We start from the raw sequence: 27,376 nt of genomic DNA on the forward strand, positions 1-27,376 counted from the left end.
CCAAGATGTCCTCAGGTAGGTGAATGGATAAACAAACTGTAGTAAATTCACACAATGGTCTATTTTTCAGCAATAAAAAGAAAGGCGCTATCAAGCCACAGAAACGCATGGAAGGACCTTAAAGCATATTGGTAAGTGAAGAAAGCCAATCTGAAAAGGCTATATATAACATTCTTGAAAAGGTAAAACTATAGAGGTAATGAAAAGATCAGTGCTTACCAGGGGTTTGGGAGAAAAGGAGAAACAAATGGTTTTATTAAGGGATGCACAAGGTATATTTTAGGCTTGTGAAACTACTCTGCCTGATACTATAATGATGAATAAATGACTTTATGCATTTGTCAAAATCCTTAGAGCCATACCATATAAACAGTGAATGTAAATGTAAACTATGGACTTTAGTTAATAACAGTATCAATACTAATTCATTCATTCAAATAAAAGTACCACACTAAAGAAAGATGTTAATAATACAGGTACCTGCCTGTGTGTGTGCATGTGGGAAAGGGGTGAATAATACAGGAACTCTTATTATGTGCTCAATTTTTGTAAATAGTTTTTTTCAACTGTGCATAAAAACTGAATGATAATTATACGGTTGTTGATTGTAACAGCCTCTCTAATTTTGAGTGTGCTTGAATGTCTAGATTAAAAGTACTAAAAAATTTTTAATAAAGCAAAATCCTAGTTAGAAGATCATTCACATTTACATTTTAAATTGTTAAAAGCAATATGTGCTCCATAATACTAGATAGTCAGAAAAGAAACAATGTTACTTCAAACAATAGTCAGATAAAATTAACCTTTAAAACTCAATATTTTGTTTCTCAGGTTTTTTGTTGTTTTTTAGAAAGATTTTTCAAGATCAAGAATCTAAGCATGTTACTTTTATATTAATAAATGTGTAATTTTCATCTTAGGCTTTTTTCCCCTACAAAAAAAAGTTCTGTTATTATTAAGAACTATTACTACTATTACATAAGCAATATGAAACATTAAAGAAAAATGGGAAAAAACAAAAGTAAACTATATTCTCATCATCAGAACAGTTACTTGTATGAATTGTCTTCCAATTTCTCCCCAACATTATTAACAACTATTACACATTAATAATTTAAATAAGGAATCCCTGAAAGTCAACTTAAACTTTCCATTCTCTTTAGCTGTTAAGCAAAATAATCCATTTAATTAATCAGGTCATTCCGGTTTCTGGGTACTCAGTAACAGACAGGAACTGAATCAAGGGATTTGTTTAGATTTCCCAGCCTCACATACACCAGGTCATCTTACCATACAGCCAGCAACCATGGTGTGTCCAATTTAAGAAAACCACGGTATATGTCCATCACAACCAAAGCATGAGGACCACTTCCCCCAGAGAGACACATAAAGAACAGTGATCTTGCTCTAAAGCAAGGATTCCAAGGCTATAAATGTTGACTGCAACACCAAGCCAGCTGGGGCATGATGACTCATCCCATAGCAGACACTGCACCAGCCAAATTCATCACAAGAGGCAAGGCTGGGAGTGAAACTATGGCTTGGAATAGAGCCTGGGGTGCAGAAGTAATAAATAACTTTGCTTATAGGCTTTTTTGGCTTCTTTTTCTTTTTTTCAAGCACCTGTCTCTATGACTGTAAAAGATGGCTTCTTTTTTCTTCTTTGTAAAATAACAGATTTAGCACGTGCAATATCCGAATGACAGCCAGAGCTGGTATGAGCCAAGAGTGTCCCTTTGCTGCCAATTTCACTGTCTGTTAGTCTGAGCTTGCCCACACGCACACACGTGGGCAGCACACACACAAAGAGGAGGGCAGAGAGGGAAGCAGAGACATGGGTGAGGCTGCCTGTGAGCAAATACCAGAACCAAGAGCAAAAGGCTATGTTTGCAGCATAGCCTTACCTTCCAGCCTGCTGCAGAGTTCAGGCAGATGCACGTAAGCTAAGGAAAATGCTAATAGGATGCCCAGAGAAGGCCAGCTCCTGGCTCCTCCAGGACAGGACCACTTACCTTCCCCTGAAACAATCTATTTGCCTGCCTAGATGTTTCCTCCTTGTTGCCATACAGACTGATGTTAAATAATTATTATGGCCAAAACTGCCAACCGAGGTCAAAGGGACCAAATCCTATCATCATAGCCTTCATCTGCAATAGTATCTGTCTAATTTAAAACTATCATTGAACATTCAATTGTTTTCTGATAATATGCAACATGGCTGGTATTTCAGCAAAAAGAAAAGGACAACATCCAGTGGAAGCAAGAAATCTGAGTTCATTTAGCTGTGTCCTGACATTTAAGTTCATCCATCACTAAGTATTTATTTTTAGTTTTTCAATTAATTCAAAGGTCTTTTCAATACTTTTCCAGTAATACCAGTTTTCTTTGAAAGATGTACAGCCCTTTCAGGGCTTCCCCAATAGCTCAGTTGGAAAAGAATCTGCCTGCAATGCAGGAGACCCCAGGTTGATTCCTGGATCAGGAAGATCCCCAGAACAAGGGATAGGCTACCCACTCCAGTATTCCTGGGCTTCCCTCATGGCTCAGCTGGGAAAGAATCCGCCCACAATGCGGGAAACCTGGGTTCGATCCCTGGGTTGGGAAGATCCCCTAGAGAAGGGAAAGGCCACCCACTCCAGTATTCTGGCCTGGAGAATTGCGTGGACTATGTAGTCCATGGGGTCGCAAGGGGTCAGACAACACTGAGCAACTTTTATTTTCACTTTCACAGTCCTTTCACCTACTGTGGAGTCAGTCTGTTCAATAAGTCACATAAATAAAAATGTACAATGAATCATCACAATCTCCCCTAATTTCCTCCATCACAAACACCATTCTAAAGTTTGAATCAAGTACCATAGAATCTACCAAATGCAATGAATGTTTAAATAAGTTATGCTAAATAAAATACTGAACCATTATTTGCACAAGAAACTAATTTACATGATAGTTTATTCAATATAAGATTCAATTTAATTCATATTTTTTGCCAACATGTGCATCAATATATAAACATATCCCTAAGTGAGAAATTACTATGCACCACATAGTAGATGATTTCAGTTTTACCAAATTTTTATTCTTCAGAGACACCTTTATTTTCCTCTTTGAAATCTATTTTTAAATATCCTACCTATATGTAACTTTAATTTTTTTACTCGATGTATTCAAGTTGTGTCTAATTTATTATCCTCTGCTAACCTTGTAAGATCACCTGTGCTCACCGTTTCTGACTCACTCACTTATAAATCTTCCTTCTAACAACCAAGCTATGCTCCTCCAAAACTGTGAAATATTCTCAATAGAACAAAATATAAAGACATGGTTTCTTTTAGGAGTACAGGCATTCACTCAGAAAATATCTGCTTTCAAGAACTAAATATATTCTCTTTCTTGACCTTCATGTCAGTAGCTTGGTACTGTAGCTGTGACTACCCTCAAGAGCTATTTGCACTGGAGTTGACCAGGATCTCCTTTAAAGAGCCTCACAAGACCTAAGCAATGTGCTACTTCCAAGATCTCTGTGACCTCAAACACCTGGAAGCAACAGAGAATTTCTCTTCCCCATGCACCTGACCATTCACCTGCCTAAAGAAAACTTAATCAGGCTTCATCACATATATCTTACACAGACCCACCTTAATTCATGAAATAGCATTCTCATTTTTTTACAATTCTTGAAAAAACATTGTGATTTATTTTTTTTACATTTGTGTCCATGACTCACAGTAAGAAACACATTTCAGAATCCAAAATTGTCTACTCATTCACATGTACTTATAAAACAGAAACAAGTTTCAGTAAACAATATTTTCCCTTAATACATTCAATACACAGTGATATCTTATTTGTTCTATTTCTTTCCTAATACTAGTTCAACTCACCAAATCTTTCAAGAACCCTCTAGGATCACAACTCACAGCCTGAAAACCAAAGGAAAATCTGAATATATATTTTACGTGAGTGAACTTCAGTGCCAGCATTAACACTCAAGGCAGCTCTGTGAAGAGTAAATACTAAATTCATATTAAGCTCGATTTTTCCTTCACTCCTTGCAAGAAACAAAACCAGGACTGCTTCTCCATGGTTTCCTTTTATCAACACGTCCTCTACATAACCTAGAATCATCCTGAGATGATAAATGTTCTGTGATATTTGTTATTCAACAGATGTTTGAGCTGCTGAAATCCCCCATGAATACTTAATTCTGTAGCTTGAAGTCCCTAAGAGCTCATCCTGGAATTTTCCTTCCTGGCTCTCTCCTTCACTTCAGGGGCTCTGCACTGATACCCACTGTCTTTCTCTCTTTGCTTATTTAATATTTCTTGTTGCTCTCCACTCAACATATTCATTCTCAAAATAACCTTGAGACAGTTATCTTCCCCCAGGGAAACACGCTTTACCCGAAAGGATATAAAACCATAAAAATGCAGTTCTATTTTATGTCACAAACACGTTGTTGTTGTTGTTTAGCCACTCAGACCTGTCTGACATTTTGCGAGCCCACGAACTATAACCCACCAGGCTCCTCTGTCCATGGGATTCTCCAGGCAGGAATACTGAATTGGGTTGCCATTGCCTTCTCTGGGGGATTTTTCCCCACCCAGGGACCAAGCCCAGGTCTCCGTGTCTCCTGCACTACAGGCAAATTCCTTACTGCTGAGCCACCAGGGAAGACCCGATAAACCTGTAAGGCAGGAGAAAGAGCTGATGCTTCCGAAATCAACAGTAAACTCACTAACTGGAAAACTTCTACTGGTTTACTTCTTGACTTAGGTACTCAATTTTATTATCTTCATTAATTAACTACAGCATTGCTTTGACCCAGGATCCACCAACTTTTTTCATTTACGTATATTAAGTTTCGGTGCCTTAATTATCTAAGCCTAAAAATATCCCTTGTAGTGCAACACACCACAAAGGAGTTTTAACTAAACTGCATACACTGATACACGCCACACTGCTGGTCAGAACCCGTGTTCAACATCTGACTCCACACCGCCCGAGGATCCAGTTCAGTTCACAAGACGGAAACTGCAGTGAATCAAAATACAGGGCAAGCGAAGTTCCCAAGGAGCTCACATCTAGTGGACTCTCTTAGGGTCCTTTTCAAAGACATTCACAATAAGCATCTCCCCAGTTCTCTTCCCTTTATTGTTACCTGCTTCAGTTAACATGGGCTTCTCTGGTGGCTCAGATGGTAAAGCGTCTGCCAGCAATGCGGGAGACCTGGGTTGGATCCCTGGGTGGGGAAAACCCCTGGAGAAGGAAATGGCAACCCTCTCCAGTATTCTTGCCTGGAAAATTCCATAGATGGAGGAGCCTGGTAGACTACAGCCCATGGGGTCGCAAAGAGTTGGACACAACTGAGCGACTTCACTTTCACTTTTCAGTTAATACAAGAAATCAATCTGCCAGCTCTCGTCTCTACTTCAGAGCACAGCTAGCCTTTCTCCTCACACTTGTCCAACCTGAACACAGTACCCTCTTCGAGACATGCTGCCTGCAATTCCTCCAGTGACCTCTCACCTTCCAAAATGGATCCACTTTGTTCTCTTCACATCTCTGCTCAGGCTGTAAGCTTTTCAGGAACAGAAATCACTGCTTCTTAATGCTTATGAAGCCCCTAACAACTGGTATAGTTGCAGTTTCCCTGGTAAATAGCAGGTGAATCCTCTTGACACTTAGCTTTCCTTGTGCTGATATTTAGCTTTCCTGTTCAATTATAGTTTTAATTAAGAAAATAAAAAAAAGAAAGAAAACTTTTTAGTAAGGGCCCAGAGTAGTGAAAAAGAAGTAATAATCTCATAAATCAGAACAAATATATATCTAGAGCCATAAGGACCTGCACTGTTTATTCTTCTTACCGTCTTCAGATAAACATGTTCCCAAGCAGCAAGTAGAAGAGGAAGTGGAATAGAGATGGGGAGTCCCCTCACAAGCAGATCATTGCTTCCACCAAGTTTTAAGTCTTGTCCCAGCCCAGAGCATTTAAGGACAAAAAGAGGAAAGTTAGGTCCCCCTATTCTCAAGCCAGAGACAAGAGTTTAATAAGACTGCACAAGGGTATGATTACCTTGGGATCCAAAGTCAAAATTAAATAAGAATTGGGTTAGATCTGTCTCCTAGAGTTCAACCTGAACAAGAAAAAAAAAAAAAGAATCTGAGAAGCCTAGAAGGTATCCCCTGTCTTCTCTGACTGATGTTTGCTATCTCTTCATCAGGCCCAAGAGTCATCTCTAGATGAGAGGGCTGACTGTCACATCTGCTCCAAAAAATTCTCTTCAAGTTGAAACTCTGAATTCCCATTCCCACCGCAGATGGCAGAAAGCTAAAGGACCTCAGCAACGTTGGAAGTAGGGGTTCAGTGGGAATGGCTGCTTCAGATGGCAGTAAATGATCTCAAATATCACACAAGTGAAAGCACACAGTAATTTGTAAGCTTTACATATAAACGGACATAAAATTCACTTCTGTGTTCGTCCTTTGAAGTGTTTTTATAACCTTTAGCAAATCTGGGAAAATCAAATGCCATTAACAAAAGCCTTTTCACAAGGCATCACTGAAGAACCGACTTCACAGGTAAACACATTTTAAACGTCTTTAAGCAGATTATTTCATAGTCTCTCTAGATCATTTAAAACCTCTGCTAAAAAGATTCTGCTTATTTCCACAAAAACAGGATTTCAGAAATCTTTGCATCATTCTGCCCACTATGGTTACTCATGATTTAAATAACAGAATGCACAGGATACTGATACCATATTACAAAACCATACCTGGCCACAGTGGCCAGACAGAGCCCATCAGCCAAAATTCTTGCCTTAGATTATTTTTTCTTTTTCATTAAAAAAAAAAAAATAGAAAAGACAACTGTGGCATAACTTTGTTAGAAAAGACGACTAATAAATACAATGAAATCCAAATCACATTAAAAAAAGACCCACGGATTACCAATGTTAACAGAATGCAACAAATTTGCTTAAATTTAAGCTTGGCACAGAAAGGCAATGAACACAGCAGACCACTTACAGTAATACTTCTAAAGGAACAAATTTTCACAGATTCCCTAAAGAAATCCCCAAAGTATAGCCAAAAAATAGTTGATGTTTTATTATTTCAAATTCTTCTCAACTAAATGCTTTAAACTTTCCAAGAATTTTTTAGCAGAAACTAAAGAGAACCAAGTTATCATTTTACTGTTATTCTATACATGATAATCTGAATTTAATTTAAAATACTATGTTCCTTGCACAATGCCTGATCTACAGTGGATGATTAACAGTTATCTGATAAATGAATGGATTTAATTATCAAGCTTTCTCCTTTTAACTCTGACCCATCTGCTCCGATATTTGTTACCTCAGAGATAATAAAGTCACATTTTTCCTCTACAGGATTTTCACAGGAACTAGATTTGTTTCTTATAGTTTATAAAATGTTACAAAAGAAATCAAACTCAGCCTAGGTTCTATTGCTTAAACCTTGACCAGAAATATACTCTCAACATCATTAAAAGCTGAATCTATTTTCAGGAGAACCCTTACTGCTACTAATTGTTTTTTTTTTAACAGAACATTAGGCTTTATTGACTATGCCAAAGCCTTTGACTGTGTGGATCACAATAAACTGTGGAAAATTCTGAAAGAGAAGGAAATACCAGACCACCTGACCTGCCTCTTGAGAAATCTGTATGCAGGTCAGGAAGCAACAGTTAGAACTGGAAATGGAACAACAGACTGGTTCCAAGTAGGAAAAGGAGTATGCCAAGGCTGTATATTGTCACCCTGCTTATTTAGCTTATATGCAGAGTACATCATGAGAAATGCTGGACTGGAAGAAGCACAAGCTGAATCAAGATTGCCGGGAGAAATATCAGTAACCTCAGATATGCAGATGACACCACCCTTATGGCAGAAAGTGAAGAGGAGCTAAAGAGCCTCTTGATGAAAGTGAAAGAAGAGAGTGAAAAAGTTGGCTTAAAGCTCAACATTCAGAAAACGAAGATCATGGCATCTGGTCCCATGACTTCATGGGAAATAGATGGGAAACAGTGGAAACAGTGTCAGACTTTATTTTTGGGGGCTCCAAAATCACTGCAGATGGTGATTGCAGCCATGAAACTAAAAGACGCTTACTTCTTGGAAGGAAAGTTATGACCAACCTAGATAGCATATTCAAACGCAGAGACATTACTTTGCCAACAAAGGTCCGTCTAGTCAAGGCTATGGTTTTTCCAGGGGTCATGTATGAATGTGAGAGTCGGAGTGTGAAGAAAGCTGAGCGCCAAAGAATTGATGCTTTTGAGCTGTGGTGTTGGAGAAGACTCTTGAGAGTCCCTTGGACTGCAAGGAGATCCAACCAGTCCATTCTAAAGGAGATCAACCCTGGGATTTCTTTGGAAGGAATGATGCTAAAGCTGAAACTCCAGTACTGTGGCCACCTCATGGGAAGAGTTGACTCATTGGACAAGACCCTGATGCTGGGAGGGATGGAGGGCAGGAGGAGAAGGGGACGACAGAGGATGAGATGGCTGGATGGCATCACCGACTCAGTGGACGTGAGTTTGAGTGAACTCCAGGAACTGGTGATGGACAGGGAGGCCTGGCCTGCTACAATTCATAGCGTGGCCAAGAGTCGGACACGACTGAGCGACTGAACTGAACTGAGGCACAATTAACTTGTCCATAAAAACAGTGCATTTATCTCAAGCAAACAAAACAGCCCAGGCCTGTACATGTGTATTTCAGTTGTGCTGTACTCAGTCACTTCTGACTCTGCGACCCCAGGGACTATAACCCTCCAGGCTCCTCTGTCCATGGGAATTCCCAGGCAAGAACACTGGAGTGAGTTGCTATTTCCTCCTCCAGGCTATCTTCCCAACCCAGGGATCCAACGCACATCTCCAGAGTCTCCTGCATGGGCAGGTGGGTTCTCCGCCACTTAGCTCTGTTGGAAGCCCGTGTGTATTTTAGGATAGCCTCAATATGCTACTTTTAAAGGAATAAAGAGAGAAGCTGCTCAAAGACAAATGGATACATGTAGAGAAAGCAAATGAAATAGCCAGAAACTGGAGGGTGGGAAGGCAGGGAGGGAAAGAATGTGAGGACTATAAACGAAAGAAGTCACCAGCCAATTATTCACAGGGAATCGTTAATGGATTGGAAAGAAATGCAGTTCAAGAGTAAGGACAGTATTTCTCTCCGCTACCTCATCAGCCCTCGGTAACTGACTGGAGCTTGAGAACCGGCTGCCTCTGACTCGACTTCCGCCCCCTGGAAAACAGCGAGGACACTGGCAACCGCAGCTGCAAAGCCCTCAGGAAGGAGCCGTGCGGACACCTAGGACTCGCTCGCCAACACCTCCCGCGAGGGAATCTTTCTCATCTCACCACCCTAGTAAGCTTACCTATAGCCATTTCTTTCATGTACTATCACAAGCATCTTTTTCTCTCATACAATGATGAAAGCCGCACACATTTCTGTACCTTGTTTTTCATTAACTTAGATTTATAGCCCCAGGGTTCGCTGGAATTGGCTATTTAAGTAATGACTGTCAAAGTTTACAAAATTAGTTAAGTCATTGCTAATTATTTTCTAAGTAAATCTGAATTACTGAGGAAGGTTGTGATCAGGGTTCCCCAACTGAATGCAGTACCACCACAAACTCAGGGGGGCGCTGTTAGTCACCGAAACCTGAGAGAAACAGAGCTGATGGCCCTCAAGTCAAAATGGTCAGAAATGGGTTATGGGCAAGGGCAGATGGGTAACTCAACAAATCAGGATTTACCCCTGATTGGGGGAGAGGGTTGTGTTCTAGAAGAAACCCAATAAATAAAGGGCTCTTACAGAAGAAACACACAGATAGTGTGTGTTTACAGCACAGACACTGGGTGGGAAATCAACATTACCCATTATAGGAAAAGAACCAAACTTGGGATCACTGTAGCACTGTACTCACTAAATCCTTTAAGGGTCTTAAAGCAAATTACTAATTTACAATCCTATCAGCAGCATAATGAAAGTAAGTGTCTTAGTACACCCTAATTAAAACAAGGTATTTTTTAATATTTTAGCTAATAGATAGAAAATGGATACCTTACTCATATTCATTTGTATTTCTCTGACTCCTCCTGATAAAGGTTAACAACTGTATTTATTCTTCAGCTAATCAACCGTACTGAATTCTAGTGCTCAATTATCTACAAGCCTCCTAACCTTTTCCCTCCTTTTATCTTACAAATACAAACCGTTTGGCTTTGGATATATATTTGTTACCAATTTACACCTATTGAAAAAAGTTCTCTTTGTACAATATGAACACCTACATTCAAGAGGAAAGAAGAGGTAAGGGAACTCTGAAAGACTAAACAGAAAAAGTTGGAAGACTGAAGATTCTTAAGTGAATATGGCTCCACAGAAGTCAAGCGAGAAGAAGCTTCAGGAAGCCAAGAGTGACTGGCAGGGTTAAATATACCACAATCCAGTACAATGACAACCACAGCGTCCTTCAGATTTCACAAGTGGTCACTAGAGTTCTAAGCTTTAGAATGTATCAGTGTTAAATTTCCACAGGCTTAACATAACTGTATTCATTCAACAGTTACCTGGCCATAAATATGTACCTGGCAGAGTACTAGACACAAAGAGATAGCTACCATAGTTTAGAGGGTCCTAGATAGAAACGTGTACACATGTACAATTTGAGGGGGGTCCTGGAGCAGCAGGGGAAAATTTAACAAGTGGTCAGAAAGACTATGAAAAGCCAAATAATACCCAAAGGAATGAGTTTCTCCTCTCTAATTAGGAAGTTAACTCCCTTAAAATGTACAGCATTTATAACATATAAAAGATAAAGTAATTTATCATTCAAATAAACTAATAATTTAGGACCTGAAAAGAAACATACAAGACTAAGTTCTCCACATTAAGAAAAATAAGCAATCTAAATGTCTGAAGATTTTTTAAATAGTTATTTTTGATTTCTAGTCAAGTTCAGCAGATGCCAAAGTTACACTTCAAAGACAGAGTACATGGGGGCTCCCCAAATTCACGTCGCAAGGTATATATCACAGGTTTCATTTCAGAACAATAGATGAATGCAGATTTTGGATAGGAAAAATTCTTTAAAACATGAAAGTCTGATTCTATCACATAGCTGATACATGATCCAATTTCCTTTTGGTGAAGTGCAGTATACTGCAGATGTTTCTTTATACAAAATGGAATCCACTCTGCTTTTACTTACATTTCAAATGTAGACTGCTCTAAATTACTTACACATAAGCATCACCTTCGATCTAAGGACTTTTGGCCATAAATATGCTAATAATAAAAATATGCAGAAGCAAGGAAAGCATCTGACATTATGGTATTAATTTATATATAAATGGTATGTACATTATTATTGTATATTTTTAAGTATATTCATGTGAACATGGAAGGCAAAATGAAAAATAGTTTACTGACCTAGAAAGGCACTGAAAACGTTTCCATTTTAAACATCCTTAATATGAGAATTACTTCACTTTTTTCTGCTAAAAGATATAATGTGATTACTATACCAACCACTGGCTGACTTCCGTGTGCCAGGCACTATGACTAGGTATATCTAATAAGAGTCTCAATCCTCACAAAAAACAAAAGCAGGGGTTATTATTACTGATATTAATCCCATTATTAAAATGAGGAAACCAGGGCTTCAGAAGGAGAGTGACTTACTAGGGTCAGCCAGCAAACAGGTGTGCGTGTGCTTGCGTGCGTGTGCACACACACAAGCACACGCACTCAATATCTAACACAGTATCAAGTGCCTGAAGTGTGGTAGGCGATCCCTAAGTTTCCTGAATAGATCCGAATGAATGAAGAATGGACACCCATAGTCTCACACGAGATCCCTATGCTGCACTGACTGCTATACCTGTTCAGCTCAGTTGCTCAGTCGTGTCCGACTCTTTGTGACCCCATGGACTGCAGCACGCCAGGTTTCCCTGCCCATCACCAACTCCTGGATCTTGCTCAAACTCGTGTCCATTGAGTCGGTGATCCCATCCAGCCATCTCATCCTCTGTCGTCCCCTTCTCCCCCTGCCCTCAAACTTTCCCAGCATCAGGGTCTTTTCCAATGAGTCAGCCCTTCGTATGAGGTGGCCAAAGTATTGGAGTTTCAGCTTCAGCATCAGTCCTTCCAATGAACACCTAGGACTGATCTCCTTTAGTATGGACTAGTTGGATCTCCTTGCAGTCCAAGGGACTCTCAAGAGTTTTCTCCAACGCCACAGTTTAAAAGCATCAATTCTTCGGCGCTCAGCTTTCTTCACAGTCCAACTCCCACATCCATACATGACCACTGGAAAAACCACTCTGTGAAAGAGAAACGGTGTCTAGAGGAAACAAAGTCTCTACACGGTACCACTAAGTCCAAGCAGGAACAAGCCACACGGCACACAGCATCAGCAGCACATCCCCGGCAATGTGAACCCAGAAGAGCTGGGCCTCAGTCTGTGCTGTATTTCCAGGGCCTAGAACAGTATGAGATACGGCAAGTGCTAAATAAACATGCTAAATGAATACGTGAGTAAAACTCCATTTCCTCTTTCTTCTCCACGCCTCCTCTGGCTTATCACACTGCGACCTTTACATTTTCTCCTTGCTTTTCTCCTCTCTGCTCCTCTTGCCACTCTTTGCATATACACAAAAAGTATTATTATTCTGTATTTACATTATGAGATTTTTAAATACTTACTCACCTATAATGAAAAATAAAGGCACAAGGGAACATTTCCTCTTTAAATATCCACCAAATGATTCTGCTTTCTCCAACAAAACATAAAGGCCATCACTAAATTTGTCATGTGAAGTTATACCTTTGCTTTAAATATACATTTAGCTCTCAAACTGCTTTCTATTATAAGAATGTAACATAAATGCTTATAACGCTATTAAATTTCTATTTATAAGGGTGAGTTCCAACACAGAGTTAACATATGACCCAGCAATTCCATGCCAAGGGATATATCCAAAAGAATAAAAACATATGTCCACACTATGAACAGAGGAGCTAGGGCAAGCTACAGTCTGTGGATTCGAAAAGAGTCGGACACAACTGTGAGATTAACTTTCTTTCACACAAAAACAGGTACACAAATGTTTATAGCATTATTCATAATGAAAAAAAAAAAACAGGAAACAGCGAAAATGTCCATCAACTCATGGACAGATACACAAAATGTGGTGGCACATTCACACAATTGAATATTTGGCAATGAAAAGAATAAAGTACCATTACATGTCAAAACACAGGAGAACCCTGGAAACACTAAGTGAGAGAAGTCATTCATGAAAGGCCACAAATTGTATAATCTATTTACACAAAAAGTCCAGAGCAGACAAATCTGTAGTAATAGAGGGAAGACAGAGAAAACCAGTGACAGCTAATGTGTCTGAGATTTCTTTGAGGGCGATGAAACTGTTCTAAAATTAGGCAGGAGTTCCAAAATATATATTAAGGGGGGGGAAAAAAAAAAACCTCATGCAACTCAATTGCACGAAAAAAAAATCAAAATCTGACAAAAATAAGCAGAGAACCTGAACAGACATCTTTCCAAAGAAGACATACAAATGCCCAAGAGGTACATGTAATGGTGCTCAACATCATTAATCACTGGGGAAATGCAAATCAAAACCACTTCACATCTGTCAGTGTTATTTGTCGTCAAAAAGAAGAAAGAGGGCAAGCACTGGCTAGATATGGAGAAAAGGGAACCCGGAGCATTTTTGGTAGGAATGTAAACTGGTTCAGCCACTATGGAGAACACTACAGAAGTTCCTCAAAATATTAAAAATAGAAATACCGTTGTTGAACAGATGATAAGTCACCTCCGACTCTGTGATCCCATGGACTACAGCACTATCTCTGGCAGTTTGCTCAAACCCATGTCCACTGAGTCAGTGATGCCATCCAACCGTCTCATCCTCTGTCATCCCCTTCTCTTCCTGCCCTCAATCTTTCCCAGCATCAGGTCTTTTCAAATGAGTCATTTCTCCACATCAGGTGGCCAAAGTATCAGAGCTTCAGCTTCAGCATCAGTCCCTCCAATAAACACCCAGAACTGATCTCCTTTAGGATGGACTGGTTGGATCTCCTTGCAGTCCAAGGGATTCTCAAGAGTCTTTTCCAACACCACAGCTCAAAAGCATCAATTCTTCGGCACTCAGCTTTCTTCATAGTCCAACTCTCACATCCATACACGACTATTGGAAAAACTATAGCCTTGACTAGACGAACCTTTGTTGGCAAAGCAATGTCTCTGCCTTTTAATATGCTGGTCTAGGTTCGTCATAACTTTCCTTCCGAGGAGTAAGCGTCTTTTAATTTCCTGGCTGGAATCACTATCTGCAGTGATTTTAGAACTCCCAAAATAAAGTCAGCCACTGTTTCCACTGTTTCCCCATCTATTTCCCATGAAGTGATGGGACCTGATGCCATGATCTTAGTTTTCTGAATGTTGAGATTTAAGCCAACTTTTTCACTCTCCTCTCTCACCCTCATCAAGAGATTCTTTAGTGCATCTTCACTTTCTGCCATTAGAGTGGTATCATCTGCATATCTGAGGTTATTAATATTTCTCCTGCCAATCTTGATTTCAGCTTGTGCTTCATCCAGCCCCACATTTCGCATGATGTACTCTGCATAGAAGTTAAATAAGCAGGGTGACAATATACAGCCTTGATGTACTCATTTCACAATTCTGAACAATTGATCCGTGTCCAGTTTTAACTGTTGCTTCTTGACCTGTATATAGGTTTCTAAGGAGGCAGATAAGGTGGTCCAGTATTCCCATCTCTTAAAGAATTTGCCAGTTCGTTGTGATTCACACAGTCAGTGGCTTTAGTGGAGTCGATGAAGAAGTAGATGTTTTTCTGGAACTCTCTTGCTTTTCCTATGATCCAGCATAGCAATTTGTTCTCAAGTTGCTCTACCTTCTCTAAATCCAGCTTGAACATCTGTAAGTTCTCAGTTCACGTACTGTTGAACCCTGGCTTGAAGGATTTTAAGCATGACCTTGTTAGCGTGTGAAATGAGCACAAATTCATGGTAGCTTGAACGTTCTTTGGCATTGCCTATTTTGAGGACTGGAATGAAAACTGACCTTTTTCCAGTCCTGTGGCCACTGCTGAGCTTTCCAAATTTGCAGGCATATTGAGTGCAGCACTTTAAAGAGAAAAAGATATACCCAACTGAATGCAGAACTACCATATGATCCAGCAAACTCACTTCTGGGTACATATTCAAAGGAAATGAAAACAAGTTATCAAAGAGGCATCTGCACTCCCATTTCCACTACTGCAATATTTATAGTAACCAAGATATGAGAAAACCTAGTTGTCTTTTAATGGATGAATGGATAAAGAGGATGTATATGCACAGTGAAATATTACCCAGACATGAGAATGAAGGAAAGGATGCCATCTGTGACAACACAGATGAATACAGAAGGCAGTATGTTAAGCGGAATAAGCCAAACAGAGAAAGAGAAATACTGCATGTTATCACTCATGTTAAAAACAAAAAAAATCAAACTCATAGGAATAGAAAGCAAATTGGTGACTTCCAGGGACTAGGGGAGTAGGAGAAATATGGAGAGGCTGGTGAAAGGATACAAACTTTAAGTTATAAGATGAATCAAGTATGAGAATATAACATAAAACATAGTTGGTAACACTACTGGACAACTGAAATTTGCTAAAAGAGCTGAACTTAAACGGTCTCACAAAAAATGAAAAATAAGCAAGTATGCAAGATGATGGACAAGTTAACTAGCAAGCAGGGATCTGTTGGAATTTTTCACAGTGCATACACATATTAAATCAGAAGTATATACACCTTGTCAACTGTACCTCAATAAAGATGAAAAAATGTAATAAAATTAGACAGTGGTGATAGTTGCACATTTCTGTAAACATAAGAAAAACCACCAGATTGTATTCTTTTAAAAAGGATGGATTTTACGGCAGTGAACTATATTTCAATAATACTATTTAAAAAGCAAATGCCATTTTTAAAAGAAAGCATTTCCACACAATTAGAATCAACACTTTGAAATGGCATCTTAAAAATAACACATGCAATACTCTGTTACAAATAGGAGACAACATAAATCATTTGTGCAATTACACTTTCTTAGCAACATCTTTTGTATTAGAGCCACTAACATATGCTGAAGTCACTGCTGAAGAGAAAATTTATTCTTTAATACAAGTATCAATTCCTTGAATACGCCTGTTCAAATCACTCTCATTCTGATGAATCTACATCCTATGCAACTGGCTTTTTCACTAAGATATTTATTTTCATATAGAAAGTTTTGGAATTGATTTCAATATTAAATGGAGTGACAACCTGTGGACTTCTCTATCTCCAAACATTAGTTTGATACCACTTGCTATAAGGTCGGTCATACAACAGGCATTGACAAAAAACGGATCATGTGTCCAGCTCCAGAATCCCCAAGACTTGCTACCAGTTCTTACACAGCTGACTTCCTAGAGAGAAAAATAATCAAATGAGCAAACTAAAGCGTGATGGATACCATGTTTTCTATGACAGCACAACTCTGACACGGAAAAGATATCTTAAAAAGATAACTACACCAATCCATGGAAGCAATGACTTACTCCTCACTGCAAGCCCCATGAATGATACCAAGTCAGGAAACATGATACACTTCCACATCCACAGCTTTCCCATCAATATCAAACACAGTGCTCTCTCAACATATCTTGTACATATCCCCAGTACGATAGAGATTTTGCTTAGAAAAGCCACCTCACTTTCTGTTTTGAATGAAATATAATGGCAGTTGTTACTCATAACTTGGTCTCAACATGAGCTAGAAATGAGACAGATGAGAAGATTGATTTTAATATCAAGTATCATACACGGTTCTAGACAATTTACATGTGTTATCTTACTTAATCCCGCAAATATGCATACGAATCAAACATTCTTTCCATATTATAGACAAGGAAAACTACAAAAGAAGCCAAATAACTCGCTCACAGCCATGTAGCTAATAATTGAAGGCACTGGGACTGAAAAGCATTGCTCTGATTCTAAACCCCAGGCTCCTTCTATTAAAACTATATCAGGCTGACTGCTATTAATGTTAAATCTGCAATGAACCTACTTAACATTAAATTGTTCTAATAATTAAAGATTAAACGTGTTTAGCACTGCACATGTATCAATGATAATGCTAAACTTAGCTGAAGAGCAAGCCCTCCGTTTCTTTCAGTTCAGTTCAGTCGCTCAGTCGTGTCCGACTCTTCGCAACCTCATGGACTGCAGCGTGGCAGGCCTCCCTGTCCATCACCAACTCCTGGAGTTCACCCAAACTCATGTCCATCGAGTCGGTGATGGCATCCAGCCATCCTCTATCGTCCCCTTTTCCTCCTGTCTTCAGTCTCTCCCAGCATCAGAGTCTTTTCCAATGAGTCAACTCTTCGCAGGAGCTGGCCAAAGTACTGGACTTTCAGCTTTAGCATCAGTCCTTTCAATGAACACCCAGGACTGATCTCCTTTAGGATGGACTGGCTGGATCTCCTTGCAGTCCGAGGAACTTTCAGGAGTCTTCTCCAACACCACAGCTCAAAAGCATCAATTCTTCGGTGCTCAGTTTTCTTCACAGTCCAACTCTCACATCCATACATGACCATAGGAAAAACCATAGCCTTGACCAGATGGACCTTTGTTGGCAAAGTAATGTCTCTGCTTTTCAATATGCTCTCTAGGTTGGTCATAACTTTCCTTCCAAGGAGTAAACGTCTTTTAATTTCATGGCTGCAGTCACCATCTGCAGTGATTTTGGAGCCCCCAAAAATAAAGTCTGACACTGTTTCCACTGTTTTCCCATCTATTTCCCATGAAGTCATGGGACCAGATGCAATGATCTTCGTTTTCTGAATGTTGAGCTTTAAGCCAGCTTTTTCACTCTCCACTTTCACTTTCATCAAGATGCTTTTTAGTTCCTCTTCACTTTCTGCCATAAGGGCGGTGTCATCTGCACATCTGAGGTTATTGATATTTCTCCTGGCAATATTGATTCCAGCTTGTGCTTCTTCCAGTCCAGTGTTTCTCATGATGTACTCCGCATATAAGTTAAATAAGCAGGGTGACAATATACAGCCTTGACGTACTCCTTTTCCTATTTGGAACCAGTCTGTTGTTCCATGTCCAGTTCTAACTGTTGCTTCCTGACCTGCATATTGGTTTCTCAAGAGGCAGGTCAGGTGGTCTGGTATTCCCATCTCTCTCAGAATTTTCCACAGTTTATTTTGGGATACACGCAGTCAAAGGCCTTGGCATAGTCAATAAAGCAGACATAGATGTTTTTCTGGAACTCTCTTGCTTTTTCCATGATCCAGCAGATGTTGGCAATTTGATCTCTGGTTCCTCTGCCTTTATGAAACCAGCTTGAACATCTGGAAGTTCACAGTTCATGTATTGCTGAAGCCTGTCTTGGTGAATTTCAAGCATTACTTTACTAGCGTGTGAGATGAGTGCAATTGTGCAGTAGTTTGAGCATTCTTTGGCATTGCCTTTTTTTGGGACTGGAATGAAAACTGACCTTTTCCAGTCCTGTGGCCACTGCTGAGTTTTCCAAATGTGCTGGCATATTGAGTGCAGCACTTTCACAGCATCATCTTTTAGGATTTGAAATAGCTCAACTGGAATTCCATCACCTCCGCTAGCTCTGTTCATAGTGATGCCTTCTAAGGCCCACTTGACTTCACATTCCAGGATGTCTGGCTCTAGGTGAGTGATCACACCATCATGATTATCTGGGTCGTGAAGCTCTTTTTTGTACAATTCTTCTGTATATTTTTGCCACCTCTTCTTAATATCTTCTGCTTCTGTTAGGTCCATACCATTTCTGTCCTTTATCGAGCCCATCTTTGCATGAAATGTTCCCTTGGTATCTCTGATTTTCTTGAAGAGATCTCTAGTTTTTCCCATTCTGTTCTTTTTCTCTATTTCTTTGCATTGATCACCAAGGAAGGCTTTCTTATCTCTCCTTGCTATTCTTTGGAACTCTGCATTCAGATGCTTATATCTTTCCTTTTCTCCTTTGATTTTCACCTCTCTTCTTTTCACAGCTATTTGTAAGGCCTCCCCAGACAGCCATTTTGCTTTTTTGCATTTCTTTTCCATGGGGATGGTCTTAATCCCTGTCTCCTGTACAATGTCACAAACTTCAGTCCATAGTTCATCAGGCATTCTATCTATCAGATCTAGGCCCTTAAATCTATTTCTCACTTCCACTGTATAATCATAAGGGATTTGATTTAGGTCATACCTGAATGGTCTAGTGGTTTTCCCTACTTTCTTCAATTTAAGTCTGAATTTGGTAATAAGGAGTTCATGATCTGAGCCACAGTCAGCTCCTGGTCTTGTTTTTGTTGACTGTATAGAGCTTCTCCATCTTTGGCCGTTAAGAATATAATCAATCTGATTTCAATGTTGACCATCTGGTGATGTCCATGTGTAGAGTCTTCTCTTGTGTTGTTGGAAGAGGGTATTTGCTATAACCAGTGCGTTCTCTAGGCAAAACTCTATTAGCCTTTGCCCTGCTTCATTCTGTATTACAAGGCCAAATTTGCCTGTTACCCCAGGTGTTTCTTGACTTCCTACTTTTGCATTCCAGTCCCCTATAATGAAAAGGACATCTTTTTTGGGTGTTCTTTCTAAAAGGTCTTGTAGGTCTTCATAGACCCGTTCAACTTCAGCTTCTTCAGCATTACTGGTTGAAGCATAGCCGTGGATTATCATGATATTGAATGGTTTGCCTCGGAAATGAACAGAGATCATTCTGTCATTTTTGAGATTGCATCCAAGTACTGCATTTCGGACTCTTTTGTTGACCATGATGGCTACTCCATTTCTTCTAAGCTATTCCTGCCCACAGTAGTAGATATAATGGTCATCTGAGTTAAATTCACCCATTCCTGTTTCTTTAAGCAAGATTTAATATTCAGATTATTTGGATATTTGGGGATTACCTTAAATGAATATCTGTTCTGACAGAAACGCAAAACTCAATCTCAAACAAGAAACAAGTGGGCCTAAGCCGTAAACCTAAGGACTCAAAGTGGAACGAGTACCGAGAAACCGACATCTGCTTCTCCCCGGTCCTACCCTCATCAGTGGGTGTCACAAAACCTCAAGCTCAGCTAGTCACAGATACTCATTGGATCCTCACTTCCATAAGAGCAGTCTGAGGAGCCAAGGCAACATTGACAGAAAAAACAAAAAATGCATCCAACAGGATTTAAACCTGACAAGTCTGAAAGTTCTCACTCACTTGCTACAACTATTCCTTATTCAGGATTATTCAAGATCTTTATTTTCTTTCTTTATCCCCTGAAACTGGCTTTTTTCAGCCCTTGCTTTACTTTCCAAACTGTCCCCAAAGTCCAGACTTCCTGCTGCAGCCCCTGGGTAGAGCTTCTCTTCAGCTCACAGATTCCTTAAGGAGAAAACACACACACACACACTTTAAATAACCTATTTTGTCGTTATGTGCCATGCTAAGTCAGTTCAGTCGTGTCCAACTCTTTGCAACCCTGTGGACTGTAGCCCACCAGGCTCCTCTTTCCATGGGATTCTCCAGGCAAGAATCCCAGAGTGGGTTGCCATGCCCTCCTCCAGGGCATCTTCCCAACCCAGGGATCAAAGCCACAGCTCTATGTCTCCTGCACTGGCAGGTGGATTCTTTACCCCTGTGCCATCTGGGAAGCTCTGTCTTATATTTAGGGTACCATCTAAATAGCCTCTTCCAGCAATTCTGACACCTATTCAATCACACCATTTTTTCCTGGATCAACTGGCTTATAGGTTCAATTTAATTTTCTCACTGAGCCAACTGAATCTTCCTCTTCAATTCCTAATTCAACATTCTCTTTTCCCATAATTTCCTGCTCCTAGACCCTCCAGCAACACCCTAGCAATCTCATCATTCTTTTCTTACCAATAACCATTAGAATGATATCACCACAAACATAATTACATTTACAAAACATCTGTGAAGCATAAGAAACACCTCAGAAAGCACTTTTCTAAGCCACTGTCTGCCTGCAATGCATGAATCAATGCGGGGAAAAAAACCTCCCTTCTTCATTTTGACCTGTTATATTACGTGAAATGACCCAAGTACTTATTTCACTTCTGACAACATCACTTTTAACAACTTTTACAGACCACTGACCTAAGCCAACAGCATCAAGGCACCAGCAGACACATCAATAAAGTCTTAAAATCTACACTGCCAGTTCATGATTATCGCTCAATGCCAACCCAGTGTGTCCTTGTTCCTTGGTTCCCAGATCATAATAGATAATTATTTGTTTAAAAGTAAAAAGCTAAATCAAAGCCAAGCCACATCTCATGATCACTTCCTATCAAAAAGATTTAATTTGGGGACAAACTCATGCTTTAACATTCCATTAAAGCATTTCTATCTCAATCATCCTGTCTATGGAGTACAATAATAACACTGACAAGAACCTAATAAAGTCAAGCCTTGAAAAAAGCTGAAGTTGTCTGGATTACAAAGATCCTGCCTCAAGCAAGTGAAAATAATACCAAATTTTAAAACCATGTTGTTAGGCATTTTATTCACTGGCCACATAAAAATCCTACAAGGAATCTATGGTGAATATGTTCGCATTTTTTCCTGACAATAGGGTCTGGGACAAATGGCTTCTCCCCATGGCACTACTTAGCGGCAGCAGCAGGACTAGCATGAACCCCAACTCCAGATGTCATCTGCCGTCCCCGGGTTACCCAGCCCTAAAAGTCAGTATGACCCTGACAGGTGAAATACTCAAGTGCAAACTTGCAGTCTCCATTTCCTGGCTCATTTGCTCCACAGATAATCAACATCCTTCTCCATATCATGTTCTTAGTAAAATGTAAACTGATTCATGTTCACCATTACCGACTATTCACAATGCAGTCAAATTAAAATACAGATATCTACGCGCCCTCAAAGTTTATATTCAAAAGACAGAGTAAAATTTAATAAACAAAGATACACAGTGAATACTCTCTGTGTGACTGCAAAGGCAGAGACTGGAGTAATACAGCTACAAGGCAAAGGATGTCTTGGACTGCTGACAACACCATGAGATAGAAGTAGCAAAAAACATCCTCCCTTAGAGCCTCTGGGCTCTCTGGTGGCTCAGCTAGTAAAGACTCCGCCTGCAATGCGGGAGACCTGGGTTCGATCCCTGGGTCGGGAAGATTCCCTGGAGAAGGGAAAGGCTACCCAGTCCGGTATTCTGGCCTGGAGAATTCCATTGACTGTATAGTCCCTGGGGTCACAAAAAGTCTGGACATGACTGAGCGACTTTCACTTAGAGCCTTCAGAGAGAGCATGCTCTGCTGACACCTTGACTTTGCATTTTGGGCTCCAGAGCTGTGAGAGGAAACATTTCTAACTTTCTATGCTAAGAAAAAAATTATTTTGTATCTACATACACAGAGACACACACACTTAAGGACTGTTGGTGCAAGCAGAGAACATCACCTTTAAAATGCTGTAGGCACAAAAAATTGCAGGACCAACCAAATGCTGGAATCTGGGTGGAATGAAAAAAAAAAAAAAAGCTATCTTAAAACTGGAGTTTACAAACCGGAGGAGAAAGAAAGCATAAGCATTAGAAAGACTCAGTGGTTTCTCTCTAAGATGACCAGGTGGATGAGCAAATAAGTGACCGAACGGGAACCCAAAGAACAAGCTTCAGCTGGACACCTGGCGTGTGAAGGGCCCACAGCACGCCCAGGTGGGAACAGGTAGCAGGCTGCTGCAAATCAGACCCAGAGCTCGGGAGAAGGAGGTCCGAGCTGGAGCCCTGCAGGCAGATGCTGTCACACAAGGAAAGCAAACAGAAGGACCCCTTGCTCACTACCAACACTGCAGAGCAGGCTAGACGCAATAAGGAAGAGGGATTCTGCAACAGCGCACACTGCGAAAACAAGAGACCACGAAGCAGCTGGGATCCAGGGGCAGCAATAACATTTTTAAAAGGGTCACCTGAGGAAAAAACCAGGACTGCCATGCAGTCAGTACAAGCCTGCAAACATCCCTTCCTATCACCTATGCTGACATGTCTTCAGGAGTACACAACTTTCTCAAATCTTCCCCAAACGGTGTACCCCTTAAAAATTCACACCAATTATCTCTTACGTGACAATTTTTACACTGGCCCTCAAACTTTCTGCAACCAACTTTTAAAACAATTGTAACCTCTTACTCCTTTGACCATCCAGTGTCACATAAGAACTTGCTCACAGAAGGCACAGAGAAGTCTGATACAAGTTCCAAAACCACACTATTTAAATTGTTTTCACAACTCACTTTAATCTGTTTCTCCTCGCTAATCCCTCCCACCACTACCACCACTCCTTTTGTATTTGTTTTGTTTGAGGCCATATCTTTCAAACATGTTAAGGAATAAGAAAATTAAATAAATGAAAAAGAAAAAAGTCTCACCGCAGCAAAGTAATCAATTTACATAGCTTCCATTCGAAAGGAGATACACTATACAATACTCATTTCACATATTACAAACACATATCAGTTTTCTAAATTAAATCGTCACTTTTCCTGTGTACTAAAGAGACAACTGAAGCTGGGGCTTTCATCTGGATAAACTCCAGTATATGTTTACACATGAGGGAATACTTTTGGCATGTCTTTCATAAACTAGCAAGCAGTATGGCTTTTTAGATTTGTGCAAGGAAATACAGAAATTCCACTACTGAGAAATGTGTCTGACTTTCAAACGAAAGGGGTCATTTTGTGTCTATCCACTTTTTCCCAGAATAAAGCCAAGGTTCAAGAGAGTACTATTCATGTAACAAATGTGTGTAAACTGTGCATTTCTTCCCAATATTTTCATACCACCCAACACTGAGAATCATCCCAGGATAGTTCCCCATCCTTCACAAAATATATTGCACCTGGTAATCATCCAAATTACATAAAACAACAATATATAAAATGTCATGTTTGGACATTTTAAAAATACCATTTGGGGAACTTTCTTGATGCTCCGGTGGCTGAGACTCTGCTCTCGCAATGCGGGGAGCCTGGGTTCAATCCCTGGTCAGGGAACGAGATTCTCACAGGCCACAACTTAAGAGTTCACAGGCCACAACCTAAGATCCTGCATGCTGCAACAGAGAACTGGCACAGCCAAATAAATAAATGCATATTTAGAAATACCATTAGGCATGGAGACTTTTACCATTAAAAATCTAAAAACTGCAAGTCAAAAATCTATAATAATTAATATAAAATAATCTACAAAGTGTTAACTATTAGTTTTATCCTAACCTTTTCCCCACCATGTTCTATGTAAAATTATAAGTAGGTAAATTACTTTCAAATGAAAAATTTAAAATCCTAGAGAAATAGGGCTTATTTTTTCTTTTATGAATACACTCTTCTGCAACACAAGAAAAAGGTTGGAAAAACTGAGAGATGATCAGCTACTGTACGGTATGTTGTATGTGTGCGTAGTCGCTCAGCTATGTCCGATGTTTTGCAACCTCACGGACCACAGCCCACCAGACTCCGCTATCTGGATCTCCTGCATTGCAGGCAGACTCTTGAGCCACCACAGATGCCCGTATGGCACCTTACTATTCTGCACTTCATTTTTTCTGAAACAAATCACTTCCCTTACAGAGGATTATACATGCAGGTTTTGCCGCAACATTTTCCTTAGCATTATAACTAGATTCTTGATTATAAAATTGGAAAACTGCAGATATGAACAATGGTGCATTCTGATGAACCAAACATTCCAGTTAGCTGGAATCCTAGAGGAGGTTCCACCATACAGGAAATATCGAAGCCAGTGTTTAAATGGGCCTGGCCAAAAACAAATCTGTTAAAATAACTAAATTTCCATTATCTATCCTGTTATTATCCTACCCCAAGGGCCATTAAAATTAACAAATTCAATGGAAGTCACTACACTTATATGAAACCCAGCCATTAAAAGTCAGAATACTGGCAGCTGCAAAAGCTGACACAGATTCCTTGAACTGGAGAGCCAGGAGCTCGGCAACTGGTTTTCATTTTCATGATGAAAGTCAGCAAGAAGCAGGTAGCAAGTCCTCAGCTGATAAGGCCAGAGCCGCTGAGGATACGCTCCAAGGATGCTGAGATGCTGGGCAGAGGTTCAGGAGGTTGGAGGGAAAGGGAAGACTGGCAGGGCTGCCAACCGAACCGGGCAGGCGGCAGGTGGGCCAGCGGGGAGTCTGGCACCTGCCAAGAGGCTGGAATGAGTGGAAATTACCATCCAGACAAGACAACAGGGATGGCTGGGGCCAGAACAGGTGGCAACCACAGCTCTGGCAAGAAACAATACTCTGGAAAAAGATTCAAGACTAAATAACCCCCTTTTCTTCACCCTTTCTCATCTGTCCACAATAAACATTTCATTGATGCATAACATTTACTGAATGTGGCTTAACAGCCTGAACACTTTAGCATTTCTCTTTATAAATCTAGAGAAGACTTTTGCCATTCCATGCATACACTACTTTAATATACTTGGCACCAAAGCCATACTGAATGTAAGCTTTATTATTTTTTCTTATATAATCTGAGAAATGCTTCTTCAGCATCATCATGAACATGATTAACACTGGGCTCTAAGAAATGTTAGTAACTGAAAGCATGTCTGTTGAAGCAGCTTTTCAGCAATTTCAAAGTTTTGTGGTTTACCTGAGTTTTCTGCATGCTCAGAGTACCCTGATCATAACTGTCATGGGAGGCAATGTAAGAGGTGGTTACTGCAGCACCTTCCTCTTCCACTAGACAGGAAATAGGTTCTATTCTCCCAGAAACCCACTCCTTTCCAACAAGGCAGCTCCTCAATTACTACCTGCAGAAAAAGGAAATCTAGGACTTCCCTGGTGGTACAGTGGATAAGAACCTGCCTCCCAATGCAGGGGACAGGGGTTTGATCCCTGGAGTTGGTGATGGACAGGGAGCCCTGGCGTGCTGCAATTCATGGGGTCGCAAAAAGTTGGACACAACTGAGCAACTGAACTGAACTGAACTGGAAAGATTCCACATGCCCTGGAACAACTAAGCCCATGCTCCACAAGTACTGGGCCCACACACTAGAACCAGGAGCCAAAACTACTGAGGCCCATACGCATAGAGCCCGTGTTCTGCAAGGAGAGGCACCACAAAGAGAAGCCAGCGAATGCAACAAACGGTAGCTCGGCTCAGGACAGCTAGAGGAAGGCCGAGTGGAGCAAGCAAGACCCAGCACAACCACAAATGAATAAGGTGTTCTTATTTATGAGAAAGACATTCAACAGAGATAAAGTTACTGTTAGAGGACACCCATCAAGCTCATGTAGACAATTAGAAGAGAGGTAGACGGAAGTTCTCAGCCGGCTGAATTTAATTCCACTTTAATGAGCTCGCATTTAAATGAACACAAACCAAACTGCTCTTACTTGTACAGGGCTCTGAAGCAGAACCTTAGAGCACTTCATTCTTAATCTACCCGTTCCTAAATTAATTACAGTTCATCTGAAAGATACAATTATTTCTGCTCATTTAACTCAGATTCTAATGAGTGGAAGAATTTCACTCAGAAATTCTTCCAGACAAACGGTGGAAGTAATTACACATCCACATCTCTGACAAGGCTGCCCAGCTCAACAAGCAAAATAACGTTAGTGCAATAAGCAAGAGTGAAGGAGCTCCTGCAGGGTAAATGGGAATCTGCATTGAGTTGTGGTAAACCAAACAAAATCTAGGTGCAAATTTAAACACCAAAAGTAGCCTGCAACAATAGCAGTTCTCATTAAGATCTCAAGGATGACCAAATAGTCCAGTAACTACAGAATGTCTTTCATATTCCTTAAACTTGTCACTGTTCCTTCCATTTATTTAACTCCTTCCCTGTGCCACCAAACACTGGTAGCAAAGTGGACCCTGAACGCATACAAAACAGAGACAGGCTTAAAGTGAAAAACCGAGTCAAACACAGCAAATGGAAAGCAGGAATCTCTCAATCTCACCCTCTCCAAGATACCTCAATGCAGCCTGTGCACTCAGGGTTTCCTTTCACACTAAACATGTACTTTACTCCCAGACCGCAAGTGCACCGCAGCAGCGTGCTTCCAACGGAGGCTGTGGACAATGAACGCAGACACCTCAAAGAAACTGTGTGTGTTTCCCAAATGAACTCACCTGTGAAACAGACTCACAGACACAGAGAACACAGCTGTGGTTGCCAAGGGGAAGGAGAGGCTGGGGAAGGGACGCACCGAGAGTTTGG

General features: G+C 40.3%; 2 protein-coding genes across 2 annotated transcripts in view; both read right to left on the bottom strand.

Moving 5' to 3' along the window:
• Positions 1-27,376, bottom strand: part of ARHGAP42 (Rho GTPase activating protein 42) — a 335,206-nt gene that overhangs the window by 302,047 nt on the left and 5,783 nt on the right. The gene's annotated exons all lie outside the window — the stretch shown is intronic.
• On the bottom strand, positions 1,679-27,243 carry LOC132657851 (uncharacterized). The gene is made up of 3 exons (XM_060399668.1): positions 6,077-27,243; positions 5,868-5,971; positions 1,679-5,715 (listed from the first exon to the last, which is right to left on the bottom strand). The coding sequence occupies exon 1, from the start codon at positions 19,275-19,277 to the stop codon at positions 18,330-18,332; it is 948 nt and encodes a 315-aa protein (XP_060255651.1). The 5' UTR covers positions 19,278-27,243; the 3' UTR covers positions 1,679-5,715; positions 5,868-5,971; positions 6,077-18,329.

Source organism: Ovis aries, chromosome 15, assembly GCF_016772045.2.
Source record: "Ovis aries strain OAR_USU_Benz2616 breed Rambouillet chromosome 15, ARS-UI_Ramb_v3.0, whole genome shotgun sequence".
Taxonomy (NCBI): Eukaryota; Metazoa; Chordata; class Mammalia; order Artiodactyla; family Bovidae; genus Ovis; species Ovis aries.